Source organism: Haemaphysalis longicornis, unplaced genomic scaffold, assembly GCF_048455015.1.
Source record: "Haemaphysalis longicornis isolate Haplotype H1 unplaced genomic scaffold, Haemaphysalis longicornis Haplotype H1 scaffold_7, whole genome shotgun sequence".
Lineage (NCBI taxonomy): Eukaryota > Metazoa > Arthropoda > Arachnida > Ixodida > Ixodidae > Haemaphysalis > Haemaphysalis longicornis.
In genome coordinates, this window is record NW_027526422.1 from 31980148 (window position 1) to 32007048 (window position 26901).

Here is a 26901-nt window from a genome sequence, read left to right on the forward strand (position 1 = left end):
ATCAATCAATCAATCTGTTACATCTCTGCACCTCACTCAGTATTATTTCTTCGGTAGTGGTGCAAGGGTTGCAATGCACTAATCATGGTTGAATGATTGCATATTTATTCATTTGTTCATGTATATTAACTCTTTCAGTGCCGGTTTTTTTTTCTGACTGCTCCTCACCCGCTGCCGGGTATATATATATATTTTTTATGTTGGTTCAGTAGAAGTTGGTTCGCGGATGTAAAAACGTGAGCTCCATCTGTTGTCTAAAATTTAATATACAAGTTCAATGTGTTCAGGTGACCTCTCCATAGATGGCGGGACATGAATGCAATTTTTTTTCGCATGAGTTGTCTCGGGAGTGGCAGGGAGCGAGTTTAAAAAGCAACAAGAGTATACTCGAAAGTAGCCGGGGGTGCGCGTGGGTGGTTTCATGAGTTATCTCGCTAGTGCAAATTACACGGTTAAGGGGAGACGGTGATTGTGACTGTCCATTTTATTCACTTACTCGTTGACGTCTGGATTTTTTTTTGCCTGAGTTTGTTTAGAGTAGTCACGTCTTGATCTTTTTGAAACTTTTTTCGACAAAATCAGTGTAATGAATTAGCTCCTGCATTAGCCTAGATAGTGTTTTCCATCTCACTTGTGGCAGTAAGTGGGGACTTGCTCCTCCCGCATCGTCCAATAGATGCCTACCTGTGTGCTCAGTCTGCAATCGTGCATGTTTACAATGCATTGCGTTGAAAGGGTTTCATATCTGAAAAAAACTGACATTGCTGGTAGCGTAATGCAGATTTTGACATTGATTGTGCCTCTGCACAACACGTGCAGCTTTGAGAGCGGAAAACTCCTTCCCTTCCCGTTAGGGCCCATGCAGCGGCGTCGGCCAATGCGCGCCGCTTGTACTTCAACACGCTGAAGCTGCGGCTGGACCAGGTGAAGCTGAGCGTGCTCACCCTGAGCCACCGGCCCCCGGAGCTGGACAGCATCAAGAAGAAGGCCGGATGGAGCCTCATGCGCTTCGAGGACGTCGTCGTCGAGCTGGGTGCGTTGTTGGGCACCACACTGCGTGCCGAGGAGACACCTTTAGAGGGACACTGAAGGCAACCAGCAAGTTGGTTTCAAGTGAAAGCCTGACCTTCCCATAGCCATTTTCGTGTTGATTCGGCGACGAAAGATGCCTTAATTGCTGAGAAATCGCTAATCAAACATGATGCAAACAGTGACTGCAGCCACTGTTTGCATCAACCAGGCCAGACCGCTGCCTCGCTTACTTATGGTTTACCTTGACGCAAACAGCGACTGCAACCACTGTTCGCATCACAGTTGCATCTCGGTAAACCAGTTGTAAGCGAGGCAGAGGTGATGTGTAGTAGTGTAGAAGCAACTGAATACAACGCTATCACGTACCAAGCGGTTTGGTCAGTTTCTGCCAAAATCAGTCATGCTTTCCCGAGCTCCCTCGTACTTTGCAGCTTTAGACGGCTAAGCAAAATGTTCCTTCATGGGATGCTTTGTTGAAGAAAAACATATTGCCTTTTTGAGGCCAAGTGAATGTTGGCAAAGTGCCAACTGCTCATGCGTAGCTTGCATACTTCCTTGAAAAGCGCTACCGCCGCCCTAAGTATGGACGAGTAGCACCATCTAGTGGCAGCCAGGAAACACATTGCACACGCCAGATGATTTAATAAGTTTTCCGGTGCAATTTGTGTGGTATAGCCAGTGGCAGCGGTACCGCTGTTTTTGCTATTTTCTACCTTATTTTAAAAAAAGCTACACGTAAGAGCAGTATATTTGTGTTCTCGGTGACATAATGTATCAATCTAGAGCAACTTGTATTTGGACCTCTGTTTCCCTTAAAAGAGTACATTAGCTTTAGGGCCAGTAGCTTTGTTTCGGTGCGGGCTTCGTGAACCTTACAGCACTAATGTTTAAAAAGAATTGCTGGTAAGGTGCTCCTTACTTGTGTAGCAGTCTAGCGCTGCGATTCTCCATATTAAGTGAGCCGGCGAGAGCATGGGGCCCTCTATGTTGCGCGGGTTTATATTAACGTATGACAAAATACCCAGTGCCAACAAACTGGCAGAACGCAGACTCACAAAGTCAGTCATATTAGTTGGTTATAAAAATATAAGTTCTTGATGCTTTGATGGAGCACACTTGGGGTATGTGATGCATAAAAGCTGGCTTTCCACACAGGGTAATTACTTGTGAAGCATCTTAGTAAATTTGCCTTTTGCTCTGTGTATTTAATTGTCTTTGGCTAAAGCTTGCTTCACAAAAATTTTATATGAGCACGGGAAATGTTCCATAATAGGAGACCAGTGGCGCTTTGTTTTCGTAATGGAAAACACTGCTGCTCTGTTATTGGGCTGGAATCTCTTGTTACACCTTACTCAAGCTCTTCGATGGTGCAAGGTTAAGCTCCCTAACATTCCGCTGCTCTTCTGTACCCTTTTCAGACTCCTTTGTCAAGTCCCATCCCTTTGAGTCACTCGAGTTCCTGGTCAACAATGTGATCGAGCACTACAAAGGGGTGCGTAATCATTTTCCTCAGTGTATTGTAAAATATCCTCGCACGCCCTGCAGATACCACTTGAGCTAGTTTGTTAGCATGGTGTAGTTCTTCGGAATGACTGCCCTGCGGCATGTTTCCTGCTTAGGAGTTCCAGAGCCATGCGGCCAAGATTCTGGGGGCTGTGGACTTCCTGGGTGACCCTGTGGGACTCTTCAACGACGTCTGCACTGGTTGGTCCGAGTCCCTCAAGGATGGCAACATCACCTACCTCATCAAGGGGGTCACCCACGGCCTGTCCAACTCCACAGTCAAGGTCTGTGTCAGTCACTTCAGGTTCTCTCCCTTCTTCTCGGTTATTTCAGTTATCACTGCAACTTTCGTAAGTGACAGTTAATGACCTTGTAGTGATTTCAAGCATAGCAAGTGCTTTGTGGGTAGTGTGTTAACAAAGAATAAATAGCTCTCAAGTGCTGTGTGACGTCCTTACTCAATTTTTACGGGCACTTGAACTGTTTTAACTGGCAGGGTGCAAGCCTAGGTATACACAATCGCAGAAATTTTGCACCTTATGCACTTTTTCGAACAATAAATGTGCCCATCCTTGTAGGTGGTATTCACTGAAAAGTTTAGCTGTCAATTTCTTTGCTTGGCAACACTGGAAATGGACGCAGACATGGCCAAAGCGCCCCGAAACATGGGGCAGCTTGTGCCACTGCGCCTGCGTGCCACAGGAAAAAACACCGGCGTGCGTCGTCTGCTCCATTTCAACCCGATTCTCAACGATGTTATTAATCACACTCACATTGGAGTCGAGGCATTACTTTGCGTTGGGTGGGGTAGAGTTTGGAACGTTCAGCACGGACAAGTACTGCTGTCCCACAGAGCCCGATGTAACCAGTGACGGCGCACTCACATGGTTGCCTGCATGTGTGCCTTGCCAGTGAATACAACCTATAGGAAAATGATACTCAAATCACTTATGATGTAAGCAAGTTTGGTGGCACACAACTCAAAAACTTTGTCTTTCACGGTGCAAGCTAGTTTGGTCGTACACAGCAAAAACAAATGTTAAAATCGGTCAGTGATTTCTGGAAGCTTTCTTGAGCTGCGTAGAGAAAGAAGTGATCCTTTCCCTACTTGCGTAGAGAAAGAAGTGATCCTTTCCCTACTTGGTACACGTGGCCCATCCAGTTGCAATAACACGCAAAAATACATTGTGCTATCTGCCGGAAAATCTGATGCATGTGCATGCAGATTGAAGCATTTAAATAACATAGATCGTTAACATGAGAGCGGCAGCGGGCTGAGTTATTTTCTGCAATTGACTCCTCAGAAAACAGCAGTTGGGGAAACACTAAACCTGAGCTCAGTTAGGAGAATTAGGGCACATGATAAGTTAACCCTGCCAATAACTCATAAAAAAACTAATGTCAGGGGAATTTCTACACACAAGCACAGTGAGAAGGATTCATACAACGGGAAATGTTAATATCGGGGCAGCCAGCCGCTTCCCGTTGTTAGCCCCTGCAGGAGGGTCATGGTAGACAGAAGTGAGAGAGACGTCGCTCAAAAGAAAGGAAGATGCCTTCGTATGTGGGCTGCCAGGCACCCTTCAAGTGGTTTCGGACCGCTTCTTTGTCGCCTGCAATACCCGTGACACCCGAATGAATGCTGGAAAGAATAAACAAAGCTTTGATGAAAAACTGCCACCCTTGTTAGGTACCAACAGTTCAGGGCCCCTCTAACAAATTTCCTGGCGAAATCCGCCATGCGGTGTGGTCATCAAGGGCTGGAGGTTGTAGTGCTACGGTTCCTCTGGGAAGATTGTCGGCTGACCACCCCCTCTTGTTGCAGATGGCGGGCTCCCTGTCGGAGAGCCTGACCACGGTGGCCCACCCCCCAGGGCAGGTGGAGCAGCGCAGCCGGAGCGGTGCCGGCCCCGAGCACTCAAGCGAGGGCCACCTAGTGACGGGCCTGCGGCGGCTGGGCAGCGGGGTGGTCGGGGGCCTGACCAGCGTCGCCAGGCACTCCTACCACGGGGTCGTCAACGAGGGCGTCCAGGTGGGTGCTCACCCCGCAAATTTTTTTTCGGGTGTCGGAGCTCCTGTTCATTTGTTTTGAATTGGAATGCCTGTGATATCTTGCTGCTGCGGGCTTTCCCCCAACTTTTATTTAGTTTTCTTTCATCTAAATTCATCTGGGAATCATAATAAGACGGAGAAACAAGTAGGTCACGTGCCCCGGTTTGGGAGGCATTCTTGTGATAGGTGCAGGGGTGGAAACAAATGTATAACATTGGAGAACACACTGTGGTTGAGAAAAGGCAGTCAGTGGGCTTCTGTTCAGGCTGGGCAACACTGGTTGAATATTTTTGTAAATGCTGCTTCACGGAGGGCAGAGAAAGTGTGTGCAGAAAAATGGCAATTCGTTGCAGTGATTCAAGCACTGCATCAGCTACTGTGCTGTCATTGGTGAATGATTGGAACATGGTCGGGTAAACCGATTGCCCTGGCCATTGTGTTGCCTTGGCCTGTTGCATTGACCGACCGCGTGTTTTCTTGCAGTGTCTTGACTCCTATTGTTTGTCATAGTTTAGCATCTGTTCCATAAAAATAAATGGCCACTTCCATTCTTGTTGCGGTGTTTGTGGCTGCTGCTGACTGCTTTATTTTTGGCGACTTCGAATTATTGGCTTTGCCATCACTCCAAGACAATCCTTCACTTCCAAAGCACAAATCACAGCATAAACTGTTGTGTCCTACTGTATTTAGTTTGCAGTCGCTTTTCGTTATTCATGTTCACTTTGTTAGTCAAAGCTTTCATACATTCACACGCCCACTGAAGACGATCGACAGTTACGAAACGTGACGCGTGCCCCCTTGCGACGGCGTGGTTGTTACAGGGCCTGCTGACGGGCCTGGGCAAGGGCCTTATCGGCACAGTGGCCATGCCGGCTGCGGGGATACTGGACCTGGTGACGGAGGCGGCCAGCCTGGTGCGGGACACCAGCAAGCCCCCCTCCCACCGGCACCCCCGACGCTGCCGTCCACCCCGACTATGCTCGGGCCCCGGGGGGCTGCTGCCCTGCTACTCGACCAGCCAGGCCCTGGGCCAGCAGTTCCTCTGCCAGCTGGCCGACGCCGCCACCGGGGGGGACCTGTGAGCGTTTGGCTCCACCTCACTGTCCTCTCCTAAATGGCTCATTAAAGAGCCACTGAAAGAAAAGTGCTATACATAACACTCAGAAGCAGCGAATTGATAGGTGTGCAGCTCAGTTGCCTTGTTCTCGTCCTCTCCTAGCCAGCTCAGAAAAGAGCTATAGAAAGAAGAGTGTTAGGGTTAACACTCCGAGAGCAGCAAGCATGGACTCTGGAGCAGACCAAAATGCGGCTACTATGGGCCTCGTGCACTGCAGTTTTGAGGTGACTTGTGGTGCCACCTGGCAGCAGGGGCAATATTATCTCCCAGGGCGCTTTCGAAAGCGGCGCATATGACGTCTTACAGTGAAAATTTCGCCCACGTTATCGGCTTTTTTTTCTTGCATGCCCCTTTCGTTTGCCCCTCGAGTTGCATTTCAGCGAGCGGTCAGAAGCGGTCGCTGGAGCTACCTGCATCGTGCGGGTGGCCTCCGCGGCTGCGTCAGCGCGCCTGTGGCTTGCGGGGCGCGTTTTTGCAGGGAGAAAACGCACCACGCAGTTCACGTTGATGCCCGCGCAGACGATTAAGCTCTGGTAGAAACAGAAACAGTGGGCCGGTCGTATATGCGCGCCACGTTTTGTTTTGCAGGAAACGCTTTACGGGATGAACACTTCATTATAACTGCGAATTTCAATGTAGTTAAATTTCAGTGTAACGAAGTAAATTACGAATTTTACCGACTTCGTTACATCGAGGTTTAACTGTATTTCACTTGTCTGAAGTCTAGTTTGGTATAGCTATTTAAAGCATCGCTTATCCCTAGTTTTTTCTTGGTGATTGCTGCGTCAGCTGTAATGCTTTAATTTTGGGAACATATATTTTTGCAACTTGTCAAAAAAGTGGTCTGCTCAGTATTGATCGAATGTTGAGTATTTTTTTGTTACCAGAAATGAAAAATAACAAATAAATAATGTTTGACTAGAAATCCCCAAAACAGACTTGCACTGCTCTAAAATTCACCTTTTGGTGCTCCAAAAGGCTCAAACCCGCTTCCACCCCTGAGTTTACGTGGAAGAAATTCGCTTCAACAACCACCATGAAAGTCGTGTCGCTGGTCTTTTCTTCACTAAGCCGTCCCCCAACTGCTGGGTTAATGCAGCTCATGGGTTTCTGTCTTTCTATTTTTATCTTCCATGTGGTTAGCATTGCTGGGGTTTAGTTGAAGCCATTGCAAAATGGCAGCGTGTTGATACAGCACGGAAGCAGCCCTACACTTGTATACAAGCGGTTTTGTTGTGATGAATCAATTTCCTGTTGCCCTTTCGAAACCTGTTCATTTTATTAAAGTACTACTTGGGCATCCATTCCTGTGCTGATATTCGTATTGCAACGAATGGGATGCTACAGGACATCGTCTGCTTGTGGAACAAAGATATAATTTCTTCGTTTGTCCACAAGTCTTTCTATTTTTATCTTCCATGTGGTTAGCATTGCTGGGGTTTAGTTGAAGCCATTGCAAAATGGCAGCGTGTTGATACAGCACGGAAGCAGCCCTACACTTGTATACAAGCGGTTTTGTTGTGATGAATCAATTTCCTGTTGCCCTTTCGAAACCTGTTCATTTTATTAAAGTACTACTTGGGCATCCATTCCTGTGCTGATATTCGTATTGCAACGAATGGGATGCTACAGGACATCGTCTGCTTGTGGAACAAAGATATAATTTCTTCGTTTGTCCACAAGGTGGTGCTGAACACAGCCCATCTGTGGCGCCACCACACCAGCGCACGAGGACCATAGCTACAATTATAGCTGGCATCTGGCGTAGAAAAGAGGTAGAAGAATAAATAGATGCATCTGGATTTTCTACATCTGTATTTGTGAACGCAAGCTAATTTTGCTTGGATTTTGAAAGACAGCTTTTTTTTTATTTTATCACAAAAGATGGTTAACAAATGGGTGCAGTGTGAGAATTTGCCTGAAAGGTCCTAGCGTGCATTTGTGAAGTGGCAATTCTGGCCTGCCAACCGCTACAAGCACGGCACTTTTTAGATGAGCCTTAAGCTCCTCTAAAGGTGTTTTGATGCTGTCGCTCTGACATGACTGGTCACGAACCTTGTGACCTAGAGGACAAAGTGTTTTGCTACTGAACTGACGCCACTGTCCCCCCCTGCTGCAGCTTTGTGGCCATGGAGCAGCTGGAGGGCCGCCCAGACGGCCTGCGGGTGCTGATCTCGACGGAGCGTGCCTTCATCATCCGGCGCGAGAGCCCCAGCTCGCACGCCGAGAGCATCGTGCACGTGGTGCCCTACAGCGGCCTGAGCTACTGCCGCTGGTTCCCCTCCAACCTGGGCGCCCAGCCGCAGCCGCCCTTCTACGTCGAGTTCCTGCTGCGCCCCGAGAACCAGCGCCTCTCGGCCAGCCTCGACCTGCAGCACAACTCGCTGCGCGTGGGCTGCGAGAGCGAGGGCACCGCACGCAAGGTACCGCATTGTTTGCACGTCTACCCATCTGCAACCTAAGAACAGCAATGCAAGTTGCCTCTGCGCCGCACCACTGCAGCCGGTTGTTCCTCCACGCAGCGCAAAAAGAGCGTTACTGGGAGTATTTTAAACATGACCCGAGTCATTTCCGTGATTTTTCTTACTAATCTGCTTATAAATTACTGCGGTCATGACAAACTAAGTGAGAAAAGGCAGACGATGTCACAAATTAGGTACCTTTTTTCAAAACGTGCACATGCAATGATGTCCGGTCCTGTCGCTTCGGCAGAGTGATGTGCTACATGAGCTATTGCCGTTCTTAACTTATACCTGAGTGTAGTAGTCGGTGTTGTGGGTAGGATTCTTACAGCAACCTAGCCCGGATTTCAGGCATAGGCCTCCAACACTAGCTCCCAGTGTGTTTACCACGTGGCCAGTGTTCACTGGTAAGGAACACGATAGACAATAGTGCTAAAGCACAGCTGTTTGCAGTTAAAACCTGGATGTAACGAACCTCAATGTAACGAATTCCTGGATTTAGTGAAGTTATTCAATTCACTATTTCCAGCTCCATTGAAGCTCATGTAGACGAAGACGTCGCGACGTATACCTTGATGTAACGAATTCACCATGCTGATGAGTCAACTTTTTGCACTTTTTAAGAATAATCACCCGTAAAGATGCACTAATTTAGCGAATTTCACCCGCACCGCAAACTACCGTGCGTTTCCACGTGTGAGTGTGGTGCCGGTTAGGTGCTAGGCCTGCCTGTTGGTGTGTAGCCATGCGTCTTCTCCACTACCTTTCGTGTCTGTTTGTCAGTGAGGAGTTGTACTGCCAGAAAACTTTTTTTTTTTTTTTTTTTGCCTTTTTAAGACAAGCTCGCTATTTCAAACACAGCCTCCAGCGGCGAGAAAGAAGAACATTGCCTCCCGGTACAGTATCCCAGCTAGCACCCTCCCAACAGTTTGAGTGCAGAAAAGAGCATAAAGTTCGCAAAAAGGTGCCCTTTCAAGATTAGTTTGGTCCTTGAAGGGCATTAAGGCACCGAAAAGTGCTAGAAGGCAAAAGGGATACTTAAGTTACGTTTGTAAGTATGGGGGTGAGGGACGTTGCTTATTTTGAGTGCCATGTAGTAGTATCTAAGCTCGTGGGAGAACAGCAGGCACAAATCAGGCAGTTTTTCGCTGTAAAATAAATCCTTGAAGGGTGGGTTCACCAAGCCTCGCATTTTCGTTTCATTTATGCTGCATTCATGCGAGCCTTAACTCAAAACCTGCATGTGAAAACCTGCATGTAACAAAAAATGGGAACTTTTGTCAGCTTTGTTATATCCAGGTTTAACTGTATTTGGTAGCTCACGAAACATGCCAGCACAAGGCTCAGGGGTGTTCACGATTCACGCCAACTGGCCAGCTGGGTTGTGCCGTGTTTTCGCGTCATATTGTTCATGCTTGCAAAATGCTCGCTTCAGAGTTACGAGGCGCCGACTAGTTGTTGCCTATGATTGCAGTACTCTCTCTCTCTCCTCTTTTTTTTTGCTCTCGCTCTCTTTCTTTCTTTTTCTTCTGCTCCTCCCAAATGCGGGTCATGGCCACTCCGGATTCCTAAACTTTCCTCTCAGTGCCTCATAGTGGTTCAGCGGCTGGACGGCTGTGAATGAGAGCTGGAAAGTGCATTCTTTGGGTTGAAAAAGAATGTCACGACTCCCAAACATGCCAAGTAGCTTCTGTTTTTGCTCAATACCTATGCAAAACTGAGGCCTATAAAAAATTGAATGTCGAATTGAATTTCAAATATGGACATTTTTTCCTAGTTCAATTCGGCGTTCGCACACTCCTACTTTACGGTAGTATTTGTGTGCACGAAGACAAAAACTGATTGCCCCGTGAATGTGCATCTTTTTTTCCCCTCAGGTTGTGCAGCAGATCAATTATGCAAGAGACGCCTACGAGGAGAGGAAGTACACCACTCACTTCAGCGACAGCGACGAAGACGAAAACTGAGGAGCACGTGCTCCTCCTCCTCCTCCTCCTCCTTTGCAAGAGTGCTGCTAGCTGTGATCTTAGCGTATTTTAAGACGAAATATTTTTTAGCGGGTGCGACTAACACACATCCCCATACACACACGGACCATAATAAAATCACGCCACAAAAGGGGTTGCTTACACCATCTGGTGTACCCATACTACTGGCAAGCGAGCCGGTTTCATTTCATGTATCATATAACCACTAACGGCAGACACTCAGGGCCATTATTGTAGAAAGTTGTGAAAAGAACAAGAATGGATTTTCAAAAGTATTTTTTCTCTTGCCACAGCAGTCCCGTATAGTTTGAAATGGCTGTGGCCGTTTTAGATCTAGTTACTTCAGAGTTGTTATTTGTTTAATATATATAATAAATTATTTTTGGCCTGGTACAGTTATCAGACAAAAGGGCCACTGCAAAATGCATGCTGGTAAGGATTTTAGGTTTTTTGGTGAATGCCTTGTTGTAGACAGCCAGCAATTTCTGTAAATAAAGACTTTTGTACTTAACACAGGACTGCGTTTTGGAGCTGCTCCCTCAGTAGAGGGAAATGTGGTCTTTCTAGGTTTGTACAGGCTGGCTTGCTCTCACTTCTGGTGCATGTCCTTGCAATATTGACGAGAATGTAATAATTATAACCCGCTACATGGGTGTTTCGAAGGCCTTTTAACCGAATGTCGTTTGATTCAAATTCTGGTGCATGTCCTTGCAATATTGACGAGAATGTAATAATTATAACCCGCTACATGGGTGTTTCAAAGCCCCCGAATGTCGTTTGATTCAAATTCCACCTTTAAGTTGCTGCACATTTTTCAAAGGCATTGGATTGAAATTCCGTGAGCCACACGAGCGTCGCAACTGACCTTTGAGGTTCTCAAAAGCATTTGAAACATGATGCTTCGTACTCTCAGGCGCAGTGTCTGCACGCCACATTTACAAAAATGGTTGAAAAGTACAACCTGGTTTTTAATGATCATGCTCTGAATAATTGTTTTTGTGTTGTCGCTCAATCTACAATTACAGGGCAACTTGTATTCTCGACATTCACGGTGCGAAAAAGAAAAAAAATTCTACCATCTTCTTGTAGGGAAACCCTGAGTAGTATGCGAAGCAGCCATGAGGTCGACTCAAGTTCCCATTAGTTTTCAGTTCGATCGCGGCGTTGCGAGAGGAGAATAAGGGGAGCAGAGCGCGCGCGCGCGTCATTTATACTGTGGAGCTGCAGTGGTGCCCCCAGCGGAGTATGCAGCGGCTACCGTCGCGTCTCTAACCCTAAGCTGCTTTGCATTATCGCGCGCAAAGCTGCAGGTGTTGCCATTCGTTGCGCAATCCCAGAGAGGAGAGGAGCTTCGGAGAGGAGAGGAGGAATGCCTCGCATACTACTCGGGGTTCCCCAACGCGAAGATGACAACGGTGGTTGAACACGAAGCTATCTCGTGATGGATTCTTTGGTTGGCCAATCCCTAGGGGCATCCTGCCACAATCATCATCAACGGTGCCTGGCCAGGCGGCATGCGCAGTGGGGGTGTGGACGCCGCACAACAGCGCCCACACAACGACAGAGGGAACAGGCTCGACCATAAGCTGCTTCGCATATAAAAAATGGCCTGCAGATGCTATACTGCTGATTATATTTTGTGCATGTTTGCAGGTGATAATAAATTTTCACTCAGAATGGCATATTTTTGACCCAGTTTCTCTAAAATTCAATATTTTGTCGAGGTGCTAGAAAGGCAACACCAAAACATCACGGGCGATCGCGGAAGCTTTCAATTGCCTTTGAGAATTTCCTGGTAGGTCAGCGGAACTCCTTCCACTTCAACTGGCGTTTGAGATTTCGGGATTCATTTGACTCTAATGTCCTTTCAAATGCCTTCACCATACGTATGGTACTGTAATCTCCCACACCTTCACTAAGTTGTTGGCAATTTTTCATATTGCACGCTGGTATTTTTTATCACGATACACAGAAGTGGTGGTAAGGGGTGCGTTTGAAAATGTTACCTCGGGCTAAAGTGTTGTTCTTAAAGGGGCCCTGCAACACTCTTTGAGCAGTGCAAGTAAACCTCCGGGACATTTAGCCCACACTGCAAGGAATACCCGAGCCAAATGTTGCACTTGCACGTGCACGTGGAGCGGTGAGCGCGCAAAGCGCTGTGAAAGACGCAGAAAAACCAACCGCGCTCCCTTCAATTTTCCTCTTTATGTACCCCTGGCATGGCCTAAATGACGTCATTGAGGCCATGGCTGTCCATTGGCTGTCACTGGTCAACTTTGTGGCTTTTCTCGCATTTCCTGTGACAATCCGTCACCATCGGCGCTGTGTGCGACCCTCTTCTGTGCCTGAACCTGTACGCACAGTTTTGCCGTTTCTTTTGTGTTTAGAGTGCGCGCGGAGTTTGAGTGATGAGCTCAATACTTCCCTTTCAACCAGACCACTCGACAAGAAACGTTTATAGCTTCAAAAATGCCCTACCAGCTCGAGCGTTTGCTTGCGAGCAGACAGCCATGCCTGCTTGTGGCACCAGACCGGAAATAGACCCCTCCTCGTTACGGAGAAAAGGAGAAAACTCCCCAACTTGTTATATATCGAAGGCCGCGGAAGAGAACGCTGCGAGCCGCCCCCCTCTCCGGGAGAGGACGCGCAGCTTTCGTCGCATTGTCCGCGGACGAGTTGAGAGGGAACAATTATGCGCGATTTCAAATCGCACGTAGTTTCGGTGATAGTGAACGGATTTTTATAATTCTTGCGGGAGGAGATTGCTGGGACAATAGACTTTACCCCAAAACACATTCCTAGTAGTGATGGTTAGTGCTGCAGGGCCCCTTTAAAGGAGCCATGAAGACAGAATACAAGTTTGTTTTATTCTAAAGATTTCGCATTTTATAGCGCCCCCAGCGCTTGTCCGGCAGCAAATGGTGCCGTATTCACTGAGAAATTCATCAATTTAGGTTAAAATTTTGATTCTCCCGCCAAATCGTCGGTTTTCGTAGTCACAAATGACGTCAGAAGCGCATGTATTCAAGCGAACTTCCACTGCGTCATTCAGGTTTGTGGCCTTGCTGTCGGTCAGCCCTCCCCCGTGGCGCTGCTATAGACATCCACGAACCGTTGTCCGCCATTGCTTTGTTTTTGAGCGCAATTGCTCCTGGCTTGTTTTTGTTACTGTAAAAAGTGATCGTCTCGTGAAACCTGGGGGTATCCTCGACAAACAGGGTCACGTAAGACAACGCCACTTACGGCAATCGGCCAGTGTCCTGTAAAACAACTTCAAAGCGGCGGAGTGCTGTGCAGCTAAAACAAGCATAGTGCGCATCGGTACTTCTATGCTTACGTGCATTTTTGTAACTTTCACTGTTTACTGCACCATTCTTACTGCTGTAAAATGAATATGCATTACACAAGCGCAAATAGTTCGTTCGGAAAGCCTATAAGCGGTGCCTAATTTGCGTTTACTTTTTCCGTCCTCGGCCAATCACACAGCTGAGCTCATATGACATCATAGGTTCTGTTGCAGGAAATGAGCTAGTGGGTCGCATGGCCATTCCGTTTTTTCCTAGTTATGTAGCTTATTTGAGTGAAGTGTGCGTTAACGGTGGTGTCAGTACGATTCTATCGAGGCAATCTTTCGAATGAACCGAACTTGCGTTTTGTCCTCGTGGCTCCTTTAAGCTGGTGCTCCCCCCAGGCAAAGCACCTGGACTAATACTCTCTTACACTATCCTTACACTCTCTCTTGCAAACACACAAAAAGAAAGCCACAACTGCAAAGTCCTGCAAAAACCTTTAATATTTCAATCTGAAACAACAAAACTGATGATGGCCAAGACCAACGTCCAGCAACAAATTGTATGCGGGGCGAGAAAACGTTGCTCATCACAAGTCATCCTTCTTATATTCTCTCTGGAAACAAAATGCTGACAGAGAACTATCTTCCAGCAACAACTCGTCGTGTGGGGGCGGGTGGAAAGCTTCCCGACTGCCAGTCCCTCCTCACTTCATCTTGACACTGCGCGTCACGCCAGCACGAATGCCTGAAAGTTCTCCACCATATCTCTGCAGCTCCGTCCTGACTTCTCGTACCTGAAATGAACACACAAGTTTGGTTGTCAAGAATTTTTTTGTTTTTCTAATAATGCAGGGAGTCGACGCTAGAGTTGCCTAGTTACCAATTACAAATGAACTCGCAATTTCTCAAGTGGAACAATAAAATTACAAATTCTACACCTGACAACAACACCAGGCTGACAGGGACACCTCGCATCAATTTCTTTAAAGACAAACAAAGTACAAGTTTGGTTTATTAAGAACACTGCTACGTCCTGATAATGATACTAATGTTACCGCAAACTTCAAGCAAATAATGAACATATTAAGAAAAACAGAAAATGCAGTGTGGTCACTTCATGGGGCCAGTCACTTTCCAGTGATGTCTCTACGACGTCACAATGTTATTTACACGGATGCGGCCGCCAACCAAATCCACTGCCGAGAAACACGACTGGGTGACTGTAGTGGGGCTTCTAGTTCCGTTTGACAGCATTTAAGCATACTTGCCAACTTGGTGACTTAAAAATTCCTAAAACCTGCAAACTTGGAGGGGGGGGCACACCAATTTTTTTTTCGCAAGGATTAACTTTCTGTGGCAAGCGTCCCAACATTTTTCACAACCATAACTGAAGACCGTCAGTCTTGAAGAGTAATGAGCAACAACTGCACTGGGCAGGAGGAGCAAATTCTAACACCTACGATTTCACGAAGACATGATAGTACTGTGGAGGCTTCGAGCTCGCCACTGCACTGCGAAGCAACTACCACGGTCATGCCACATGTTGTACTGCATCGGACACGGAAGTCATACAAAGAGTGACACAAACATGGAAGTCCTAAGCAGCCCACGAACAACGTGCTATAGGCAGGTTTGCCTAGGTGGCAACGAGTTCTGAATATGGCTGCATAGCCGACACCGAGGAGACTGCTGATCATGATAAAGAGTACGTATTGCCCTGGTGCACGCAGTGACAGGTGCCACAGTGTCATTTTAATAGATTTCCCCTTTTTTAAAAGTCTGCAAAATTTCAGGCAAGGTTCGTAAAATCATAAGGGTCAAAATTCGTACATTTTACGGAAAATACGGAAGAGTTGGCTGGTAGGATTTAACACACTGATAACTTCAGTGCTCGCCGCTATTACGTCACTCTTGCCCATATTGCATCCCTGCAGAGCAAAATTTGAATTGCCACATGCTAGCTATTTCAAATTGAACAAGGCTGTGCTTTGTCTTCGTGGCCCCTTCACGGTGCGCTGAACTTGCACAGGGGAATACACAGCATGTTTTTTTTTTTTTTTTTTTTTTTGAAAGATTTCAAGAGATGAACGTAACATATACACATAAGGTGGAGGGCAAAAGGCTACAGCCTGACGAGGCCCTTCCTCCCAAAGTAGATTGCACCGAAGTCGGGAGCAGCACACACCACAAAATCAAATGAAAGAAAAAAAAAAAAAAAAAGATACAGTATTTTCTTATATGGTACAGAAAAGGAACAACACAGCGAGCATATTTGTCGAAGCCCAAAAAACAAAATAAAAAAACATCGTAAAAGGAAAAAAAAAAAGTATATACACACACATAAGACATCCACTAACAATTTTACCGCAATAATTTACAAATCAGCGGAAAAGATAGAAAAAAGCATGACATGCACACGTTTAATAGAGCCTAACAGTTCAGTTTAAAAGTGAAAACATGACAAGGAAGTCAAGTTTAACACAGAAAGTTACTCAAAAATAAAAAACAAGCTTAATTAAAGTAAGAAACGCGAACGTTACACTCTTTCAGCGAAAATTATAGTCTGCTAACACATTGAAAATTGGGTATATCGTTGTAGCAATACCTGAAGCAAATGTTTTTTAAACAGTTTTATGGATTTAAACTCTTTAATAAGCGCTTCAATCTCCTCGTTATTATTTAAAAAGTCTATGACCTGATATTGCTTCAACTGAATGCCATAATTCGTTCTAATTCTCGGCTTTCTGTAATGTTGTTTTCTTAGGGGGTACGCTGTCTGTGGTGAAGATTCCAGATTCGGGAATAAGTTGGGGTGTTCATAAAATATGTGGTGGATATCCTGCGCGCGTCTTAAATTAACTAAATCGTGGATTTTTAGAATGCCCAAGCTTCTCCACTGTTGTTTTGTACTATCTCTATAGGATAAATTCGCAATAGCCCTGATAGCTTTTTTTTGTAGTACAAGTAAAGCATTCAAATTTGAGTTTGTAGTATTTCCCCAAATCAGAAGACAATAGTGCAAGATGGACTGAACAAGAGCAAAATACAACTGCTTTTTAAGCCAACAGGGTAACAAACACTGAAGTTTCCATAAAATGCCGACAGAACGCGATAACTTAGTACATATGTGATTTACATGATCATTCCATGACAATGCATTATTAAAAATAACACCCAAGAAACGTATTGAGGGGACCACTTCAAGAATCGATTCACGAAATAGAAGCACTGGAGCAAAATCTAACTGCTTATTTTTTGCTCTAAATATTACGCATTTTGTCTTTTTGACATTTAGTTCTAACTTATTTCCTATTAGCCATTTGGATAATTCCTGAAGCCACAAATTTGCATTCTTGGTAATGATTTCGAGGTTGGGTCCTGTAAAGAAAACATTAGTATCGTCTGCATAAAGAACTATTGATGGGGTTCCGGGTATATTAACTACATCATTAATATACAGCAAGAATAGAAGCGGCCCCAAGATAGACCCTTGGGGAACACCACTCCGTATCGTTCCGAAACTGGATGCAACACCATTTACTATGGTGCATTGTTTCCTAGAATCTAGATAACTACTAACAAGATCAAGTGATAAACCTCTTATCCCATAAAATGGTAACTTCCGGATCAAAATGTCGTGCTTAACGGAATCAAAGGCTTTCCTTAAATCTAGAAACAAACCAACGGTGAAAAGTTTATTTTCTATGTTGTTTATTATCTGTTCTTTTATACCATGCAGTGCCATTTCAGTAGACTTCCCCTTTTGAAAACCGTATTGTTCTTTCACAATTACTTCTTTTTTATTTAAAAAATTTAACAGACGTGTATTAATCACATTTTCAGCCACTTTCGAGAATACTGAAAGGACAGAAATAGGGCGGTAATTTCCAAAATCACAGCAGTTACCGCCTTTGTGTACCACTGAAACTCTAGCGATTTTGAGTTTTTCAGGGAAAATACCTTCTGTGAGCATTTGATTACATATGTGACTGAAAACAGGTGCAATTATATCTCCTACATATTTAACTGCTTCCGCTTTAATGCTGTCGGTGCCTGTTGAGCATTTATTTTTTAAAAGCTTTATGAATTGAAAAATTTCAGTAGGGGTTGTGGGAGATAAAAAGATTGTTGCCGAGTTGTTGTCAACCAGGTATGCCGTAGGGTCTACTTCACTCGAATAGTCATTTACGGAACTGACTGTAAGGAAGTACTCATTAAATTTATTAGACAGAGGCACACCGGAATAAGAAGTACCATCCGCTTGTATTTCAATTGGGACTTTTTTATCTGATTTCGAAACCAACGAATTATAGGTTCTCCAAATTTGCTCTACTGATCGCTTGTCACTAAACATTTTAGCATAGTAATTTTCCTTTGCTTTCTTGAGATCAGCGGTCAACTTATTTCTAGTCTGTTTATACAGGGACAGAGTATTTATATCCTTACTTTTGAGAAACTTGGAGAACAGTTTGTTTTTATCTTTTATTCTTTTGCACATTTCTTTATTTACCCAGGGCTTCTTGGCTTTTTTATACATAGTGAAAGAAACCTCCGGAAAAGCCTTGAAATAATTGTTCCGAAGTTTATCCAAGAATACGTCATATGCCAGGCTAGGATTGTTTTCACCATATACGTCTGACCAATTTTCTCCCATTACCAGGTCTCGAAATGCACCTAAAGTTTCGTCGTTAATTTTTCTATACAAGAAAGAATTTCCGGGCACCAAGGGAGTTACATTTAGGTTTGGGAGAAAAACAAAAAAAGGCAGATGATCACTGATGTCACTTTCCAACACGCCACACTCTATATCAGTGGAAACAAAATCTGTGAAACATAAATCTAAAATACTTTCTTTTTCTATAGTTATTCATGTAGGTACATTAACAACGTTTGTGCAACCATAGCAAGCCATTGTGTTAGTTAGAGTCGTTACAGAGATCCTGTTGTTACAGAGATCCTGTTGCAAGGCCCGAGATGCCGTTCCCATTTTTCCTTACCAGTCACACAGAAGGTACGCAAGAATGTATCTAATGTTATTTTAAAAGGAAGCACCACAATGCGCAGCTTAGCCAGGCTAGTCTATGAATGCTTGTAAATGCAGAAAAAGGAACTTTAAATACAATGGAGGAACTTTTTATCTCTTGAAGACTTGGGAGACGCCCGCGCTGCTCACCTGTCCCCTCCTGCTGATCTTGGCCTTCCGGTACTTCATCTTGTGCCTCACACGGGGGTTGCGGTACTCCTTCTTCCGCTTGGCAGTCAGCCCCTTGTTCTTGGCAATCTGCACCATGACAGGCCGCAAGCAATCAGTACCTGTGCACCACCCTTGAAATGCTGGAGATGCCAGCCAGGAAAGGAGAGGCACAACTTTCCTTTGAACAAGCTTTGAAACTGTCTACGATCCCCGCGAGCAAACTTCAAAGCCAAGTTACCTGGTACGTGATGCCACGCCGTTCGTCCCCGGGCATTTCTCCAGATTCGTCTTCAATCTGCTCCTCATCTTCGTCGCCGTAATCCTCAAACCCAGCTTCATCTTCACCATCGCCGTCGTCCTCACTGCAGCGCACAGCATGCGGGCAATGTGTTTGAGCAAACATGCCCTCCTTACAAGCTACGAATTAATCCAATAGAACACCCTCCCCATTCATGCCTAATTTCACACCCTAGACTTTGGACTGGTTACTTCACGCAAATAGAATAAAAAAAGCACCAACAAAATGTGCTTGGGCAAACATTCTTACAAGCTATGGATGAATCCAGTTGGTCAAAAAATACCCCGCTATTAACGAAGCGAAACATGAGGTACGAGTACACCAAATTGCAAGGGGGCAATACACTTTGATCTTAAAACAAGCAATGTCACAGTGCTTGGACGCAAGCACTTGGCCCACCTGGCAGAGGCTTCATCCGCCCGAGACTTTTTCCGCATCTCGGCATACATGTCCAGAATTTCTTGTTCCTCCACTGTATGCTTGCGCTTGAGGTCTTTCTTCTTCTGTTAGAAGGAAAGTAAGAAAAGTAAGGGTCGTTTCAAACATTTCAAAGAAGAACGTAGGCTCCTGCGGGAGCAAGACAGTACACATCATACATGGGCACCTGAAGCCAATTCTGGCAGCGAACTAGACGCACTGTGGGAACCTCTCAACTCATGCTGATGTGGCATCACCCAAATTAATTTGTGGGTACCCAGAATTGTCTTGCTGCAACATCTGACCAAAGAACTTCATATTTTTTACAATTCTAACAATGCAAAAGAGCTGAGCAAGATTATAGTGATATGAAAAACCACTCTAAGACAAGTTGGAAGCTAACGCAAAAGGACCTCGCACCTCCACTTTTACGTAGCTTTTCTCGCTGTATGTCAACTTTGCTTTCACACAATACGGCCAATGCAGGTTCCAACAGTAACAAAAGCACGTGCAAAGATTCTTGCACTAAACAAGTGCGGTGCAAGCCCAGATCATGCACAGGTGTCGAGTTGTTTGCAACAAACAACCACACTGTTTCAGATTGTCCAGCTACGAAAGGTGACTTGCCTGTTTCACCGGGCTCTCCTTTGGAGTCTCTTTCGGACTGTCCTCAGGTTTTGACTGAAGCTGCTGGGTTACCCTAATTGAGGATGAAAACCAGGGAGGAGTCAAATTGATGAAAGGGGGGGGGATGCAGCATAGTTTCTGAACAATTTGCAAAAGAAAATGAAAAATGTAAAGCTGACTGTTCCCTTTCCTTGTTAACACTGCTGTACTTAACACTTTCGTGACCGCACCTATTCCCATCGATAGTATGCCATCGATGAATACAAATTCAAATTTTGGCGTTCTCCGAGCGCCTTTGGACCACTCACGCCATCCACATGGTAAAGGAGGAAGTATATTACCAGTTTCGTTTTTTACCAGTTTCGTTTTTTCACCGCGTGGGGGAGTTTTAAATGTCCTTCACCGCCGGGGAAACGAGCTCACGTGGTTTCAGTTATGGTGTCACCGCCGCTCGCCGATGCTTTAGCGAATTTTGACGGATTACGATGTAACTGAGCTTGAATCCGTGCATGATGGTAGCAGCACAGACACGGAAGACGACTTCTATTCATCAGACTTTTCTACGGTCAGCGAAAGTGCATCAAGTGGCCCCGGACCACCACCAGGTACGCACCCTTGAGTTTCGCTTTCTTCTCCGGTCGCTCTATCACGGGTGCATGTTGTTAAAATTGTATATTTCAAAAAAATTTTTTGCACCCTGTGCAAAGTGGCATCGATGTTTTTATCAGTTTGTTTTTCTTTCCGATACTTTTTTTCCTTTCAGATTTTTCTGATAAAATTCCTAATGCATCTGTTGTTTGGAATTATTTCTGTTGCAAAGCCTTAGTCTTCCTCTATCATGTCATAACCTACACTTTAGCATCCATCATTTTCTGTGGCAAGAAAAAAAATATTTCCCGGACTACCCAAAAACAACCGGTAGGCACTAACGTTTATATAATTGTATCTCTGTAAATAACTTTTGTACTTTTTTCTGTAAATTTTTTTATGTGTACCCTGGGCAAAGTGGCATTGATGTTTTCATCAGTTTGTTTTTCTTTTTACTTTTTTTGTCTTAATTTTTTTACACAATTTGTAATAAATCTGTTGTTTCAAATTATTACTGTTGGAAAGCCCCATTCTTTCTCTATCATTTCGTATCTTACACTTCAGCATCACTCCTTGTCTGTGGCAAGGAAAAAACATTTCTTGGAACACCTAAAAACAACCGATTTTTCCGCGGTCACGATAGTGTTAAGCATGTCCACGCAAAAATGGATAAAAGCCAAGGAGTTCGAATTAATGTTTATCGGTAAAAACCCTACACAGAGTGAATGAAAAAAAGAAAAAGAAACAGGACTCCCAAGGATATGGTCACACAATGAAGGACAAGGTTCATAACCAACCAGGTAAAGCTTTGAATATTAATCACAGAAACACAGTGTGCATTTTCATTTCTCCTTGCCATTTACCACCATCGATGTCGTTTCCGCGCTTACCTCAGTTTAGGTTTCGCCTGGGCCTTGGCCGCCGGCACGGTCAATGGCACAATTTCCTCGCCCTTGGACAGCTTCACCAACAAAATGTTCACCTCGCTGGCCAGCCGCTTGTCGACAGGTTCCAGCTGCTTCAGCAGCTGGAAAATGATGTACGTGCACAGTGCTGCCTTTAAAGAGCAACTACAATCACCAAACCTACTTTTCTGGACTTTTTTAAAAAAGAAATGTTAGTTAACCACCACTTCTTTTACACACCTGAAGCCACAATTTAAACATGAAAATATCAGACTGACTCTACCTTAAAATAATCCAGATTATTCACAGTGACGTTAAAGTGTCAGTTCAGTTTACTTCCACTGATGAACTTTTGTGACTGTACCTCGGGCAAAAGCAATCATTCGTCTGAGAGCAACACAAAGGTCTTCCTCACACTTCTGTGACATTAAGCTCATTCATTAGCACACAATTTGCGGATATGCACCCTTCTGGTAGCAAACAAGAAAAGTGCATAAGTTACTTACATTCCTGAAGGAGATTAGCCTTTTGATCACAGGGTGGTTTGCAATGGGCACTCGCTTGGCCTTCAGGATCATGTAGAAGGTGATGTTTGTGCAGTACCTACGAGCACGGGAAACGCAGCGAGTGATTGAGTCTGCACAAAAACGGAGGCCAAGGAGGCAGAAACTGCCATATTCATAATTTAAATCTTTGTCGCCTTGCTTACCATCAGCCTACCAAACAGCTGGAAAAAAATTGGTGCTTTACACACAGACTTTGAGGCACAGTGGGGTACAGTTTACTAGACCACTTGGGATCTTTTTTTAAGGGGCACCAAAATTTTGTCTCCAATAAAATCTGAATCTTTTGCCACAATGTCACATTCAGCAGCAGCAGCTGTTGAATGTGACATTGTGGCAAAAGGCAAAAGGGGAAACAGTGTTATACTTATGCCACATGTACACAAAAAATGACATTAAGCCATAAGATACCGAATGACATTATTTGAACGGCTGTGCTACACGCAAAGATGCAAAGGCATTAAATGTGTTAGGCATGATGGTGATAATGAACAGAGACATTCATTCGTATTTTAGAAGTCTTTAAAGTAGAGAAAAGAAGTCTTACAAGGGCTAAAAATGTTTTTTGTGAACGAAAATGTTATGAGAAATAGTGTTTTCTGAAAAAATGGCAAGAGCCATTTCTAAAAGTGGCTTCAGCAGCTGCCGTCGCCAGCCAGCGGTAGCCAAATCCGAAAAATTCAAAGACGACGAGTAACATCATGTTGTGCCTTTTGCCGCTGTTTTAGTGAACTTTGCCTTCCTGAGAGCTTTGCCACCAAGTGCGCACAAAAAATCGTCTTATATCGAAGTTCAGCTACGTTTCCGGATCTGGGGCTGAGAGTTCCGTTGGTTTCATTTGGTGCTCATGGCGTTCCAAGAGTAGGCAGATTTAAGGCGTTCGTGAACGTAAATGAGTTGTGCGGAACTCCTTAAGCCAAAAATAACATTAGAGCGAATTGCATTAGATTTTTGCATGTAGTAGCGAATTAATGTCATTAAAACTGAAGGCATTAAGCATTTAATGTCGTTTTTCTTGTCCGTATGGCATGGGTATTAGGTCTGCATTGCCTTTTGAGAAACGAGAAATGAAATATTACGCACTTAGTACTCCAAAAGCATTCTTCATCATATTCAATTATCCAAAAAAATTAATCGGCGCTAAAACAGGGGCGAAGAAGAAACACAAGAAATTTTTTTAGCATAATGTACCAACTCGCCCACATCGAGCTTTGTTCAATTATCCAACTTGCAAAAAATGGAGCCCACAAAGTATTCTGAAACCCCACCTTTTGTAGCGTTTACAAAATGTTGGGGTTGTGAGCACAAGTAATTAACACCTGCTGTGGCACATCACCACCCTCAGTTTGTCTAAACTCATTTTTTTAAACAATAGACCCTTTTCAGAAAAGTTGGCAACATAGTACATACGCGGGCTTTCATGATGACAACACTAAGGTCATTCGCAAACGTCAGCCGTGATAAAGGAAATGCAGCTCCATCATAGCGCGGCGCTCTCTTAGAGCCACTCGTAGTCACCTCGGCGTTCAGTCTGATCGGATGGGTTTCTGAGCTTTCACTTGCTGTTTTGATTGTATCACTATACATGCGGTTACGGGTTCTGCAGGAGTCATGCCGACTCACTGCTGCGTCTCTGCAAACGGCACGGATGCGCTCGTCGCTCAAACGCGGCATACCAAAGAGGTTGGTGTCCCACCCGGTGATAGGAAAGACCAAGCCCCATGACGCAGACGCCATATCATCCAGTATCCCAGTACTGCGAGTCTGTGAAGTCCGAGCTTAGGTGATGCGTGAGCGCGCTGAGCCGAGCAGCCGGCACAATCGCTCTGTTTCCTTCATCACGGCCGCGTGCAATGTTGCTCGACTGGCCTTCTGCTTGTCCGCTATGCCTGATAGTATTTTGCAAAGGGCCTATTCAAACAGAGTTGCATCACTATGTAACATAGTTTCCTTAAAAAATGACCCACCTAATAGAATGACAAGTCAGGTACCACTTACTGTAAAATGAGTCGCCGCTTGAGACTGACATATTCGATTGCAGGCAGCGAGGTGATCTTGCCACTGTCGACCAGCTTGGAAAGGGGCAAAATGGTGTCCCGCAACTCTACCATCTATCACAAAAAAGAACCAAACGCAAGTTAAAAAAAATGGCACACACTATGGACCGTCAGGTGTGAATGATGAAAAAGTCCAACCTTTGCCTTGAAATCATCAATAAGCTCCAGCAGCTCCGCACTGTCCTTCGACAGCAACTGAAAATGACAAGAGAAATTAAAATCGAGCCACACTTCACAAATACCCGAAAACACAACAGCTGCCACCCACCTTCAATTTCTCACGCTTGGAGAGTTTCGAGAAGTCCTTCGAGATTTTCTCAGACACCTCAGCCGTGTCCTCCTTTGGCAGCTGTACACACAAAACAAGAGACAGCAAATGCAGATTTTTCACCAACTGGTGGCCTGCAGCAAAACTAGAGACAAAACACAAACCTGGAACAGATCGAGTCCAAAATCTTCCTCGTCCAACTGTTCAACCAGTCGCTTCTGGAGTGCCCGAGCTTCTTGCTCTTCAAGCCTCGCCAGTTCAGCTGCATCCTCGGTGATGCCTGGGCAGGATACCACAAAGAGCTCAATCAACAAACAAGGCAATGCCAACAAAGTGACTCTGATTTCCACACGGGAATCAATTAGAACAGTCCTGCTTCCTGCCAACTGATGCGGGCTACGCATGCCACATTCCAGAAGGTTAGGGCAAACGTCCCACCTCGATCGAACAAAAACAACATGCAGTATTCTGGAGGCCATTCCCTAGTAGGCAAAAAAATTTTTTAAAATAAACTAGGCAATTCAACCTGGGGGAAAGAGCTTCTTAGTGGCCACTTTTGATATACACTACATGTATGTCCAAATACGTCAAGCACGTGTGACACGTGCCTTGATTAAAACAAAGGTTAAAATAGCAGTTTAATACAGCCAGAAACTCGTCGGGGTGGGTGCAGGCGGTGCGTGCGTACCTGCGTAGTCTTCGTCGACGAAGTCCGTGTGGTAGTATGTGGATTTCTTCTTTCCCCACGCCTTCACGTCAGGTAAACCTGCAGAAGTCGCGAAAATGTGCGCGAATAATTACATTCAAAGCGCCACCGTAGCGAACGATTAGAGCCCGTAGCTCTCCATTCATATGGACACAACGCAACGACCGTCCTTGAACCAAACCCACCATCTTCTTCGTCCTCGATGTCACTAGCCATTTCATCCTTCTGAAGATTCCGCGAGTGCGCTTCGCTAATTTGGCCGAGTTCCTCTTCGGAGTCTTGAGCGTCGCTTTCGCTGTCATCGTCGTCCAGAGAAAGAACTTCCTCCTGGGGGAATGGTTGTTATAAGCGTCGCACAACAGGCGATCGCGCACGTGCATTAGAGAGTTGCCGCGTCTACCACTCACTTGGCCCGAGGTGTCGTCGCTGTCAGAGTCATCTAGAAGCACCTGCGGTTGAAAGAGAACCACGACATGTGAGCGGAGAAATAGCGGTTGGAAGAAACGCTGCGCCGACGTCGGCTGCATACGGTGCGGTTACCTTATCGCGGTCGGCGTGGAAAGCGTCCACGGCGTCCTGCAGGTAACCGCTCGACTTTTCATCCGGTTGTTCCAAATCAGAGTAGAGGGCTTCGTCGTCGGAGCCCAGCACCGTCCGGGTCTCGTTCTTCTGCGACTTCCCGCGTCCACCCCTGAAATTGAGGCAAGCAGAGACGCGATGATGCGAGCAAGCCTGTCAGCCGCCGCGACAGGACTACACAGCTGCTGCGCAGTCGTCGCTCAGAGACACTCACTTTTTTTTCCCCATTTTGCTCAACGGGGACCAAACCGTGCGTTGAAACCTACTACAGAGTACTGAGGAAGAAGCAAGACTAGTTGTGTGGAAGTTAAGTTTTTAAAATTGTTTCTCACATACACTCACAACTCTTCACGCGAGGTCCGTGATTGATTCGACCACGGACTTCTGGCTCGCTTTGGATAGCGGCTTCCGACTGGGGTAGAGTGTTTGTTACCGTGACGTCACATCTCTGATCACAGACAAGTTCGGACAAGTTAATTTGGCAGCGTTAATTCGTGTAGCGTTCAAATACAGCCGGTTGTTTTTTGTTTTTTTTTTGTAGCAAAAATTAAAATAATACGAGTTTAAAGCTAAGTTTATGAAGTCAAGGTGAGCCAAGTCATATCGCATCCAGCCACGCCGCAATCCAAGCGGCGTTTTTGAAGCATACATTCGCTACCATACTTTTGCTATCTTTCTTTTAGAAACTGCAGGTGCTGCAGGAAAGTGTCCTACGCATTCATATGTGGGAACCGGTGGGTTCCGTTATTTCCACAGTTCATACCAGCATCATCAGCCTACTCAGGTCCATTGCATCAACTGCGTGACCATGGAGGAAAGAAAAGGTTAGGAGAGGCCCTGACGTCACATTTGTGAAGCCGAGTCCCGCCATGACTTGAGCCCATGGAGCCCAGCACTCTATCCCATCATCCTTTGCTGTCTCCGGTTTGATTTGACTAACATGGCGTCGCCCTGCCCTCCCGCTTCGAAGCGAAAACAGCTTCGTCGCTAATTCCTAGGTGCGATATCATGTTATAATCTGTTGATTTCGCCTTCAATTTGCCCATTCTAACCCTCTCCCAAAGTTTCAATCGAAAAACGGCCTTCGTTTTTGAGATAGAAGGACGATTTTTCAGCTCTTAAGCCTGGTAAAGTAGCGTTTGTCGTCGTCATAGCAACAGGCTCGCGGGATGGCGAACGCAGACGACGGCAGCATTGTTTGGGGTCTTTGGGGTCGTACAGCACTGCGGTCCTTGCGCGCTACGTCTCAGCAG

The 26901-nt window shown here is 45.4% G+C and overlaps 2 protein-coding genes across 3 annotated transcripts in view; one reads left to right on the forward strand and one right to left on the reverse strand.

Annotated features, from left to right (window-relative positions):
- The window catches only part of Vps13d (vacuolar protein sorting 13D), a 129355-nt gene extending 118690 nt beyond the window's left edge, over positions 1-10665 (forward strand). For both annotated transcript variants that reach the window (XM_077676610.1, XM_077676611.1), the window contains exons 73-79: positions 855-1033; positions 2451-2524; positions 2652-2819; positions 4361-4567; positions 5409-5665; positions 7824-8127; positions 10044-10665. In XM_077676610.1, the coding sequence (XP_077532736.1) occupies positions 855-1033; positions 2451-2524; positions 2652-2819; positions 4361-4567; positions 5409-5665; positions 7824-8127; positions 10044-10133 (1279 nt within the window). In that variant the 3' untranslated portion in view covers positions 10134-10665. The remainder of the gene's footprint in view (positions 1-854; positions 1034-2450; positions 2525-2651; positions 2820-4360; positions 4568-5408; positions 5666-7823; positions 8128-10043) is intronic.
- Positions 10666-13929: 3264 nt separating this feature from the next.
- Positions 13930-26053, reverse strand: Sas10 (UTP3 small subunit processome component Sas10). Its single transcript, XM_077676612.1, has 16 exons — positions 25863-26053; positions 25610-25760; positions 25477-25518; positions 25255-25396; positions 25052-25129; positions 24528-24643; positions 24364-24444; positions 24234-24290; positions 24037-24149; positions 21982-22078; positions 21461-21597; positions 19983-20055; positions 19338-19441; positions 18879-19002; positions 18620-18727; positions 13930-14240 (listed from the first exon to the last, which is right to left on the reverse strand). The coding sequence occupies exons 1-16, from the start codon at positions 25874-25876 to the stop codon at positions 14151-14153; spliced, it is 1527 nt and encodes a 508-aa protein (XP_077532738.1). The 5' UTR covers positions 25877-26053; the 3' UTR covers positions 13930-14150.
- Between the last annotated feature and the right edge of the window lie 848 nt (positions 26054-26901).

What these genes read in the sequence shown, in the direction of transcription:
- Sas10 (XM_077676612.1), bottom strand. An exon ending in CCAAGCGTGAGAAATTGAAG is followed by an intron (nt 24,291 to 24,363) that starts GTGGGTGGCAGC and finishes TGTCATTTTCAG; the next exon opens with TTGCTGTCGAAGGACAGTGC. An exon ending in AGGAGAGCCCGGTGAAACAG is followed by an intron (nt 19,442 to 19,982) that starts GCAAGTCACCTT and finishes TCCTTCTAACAG; the next exon opens with AAGAAGAAAGACCTCAAGCG.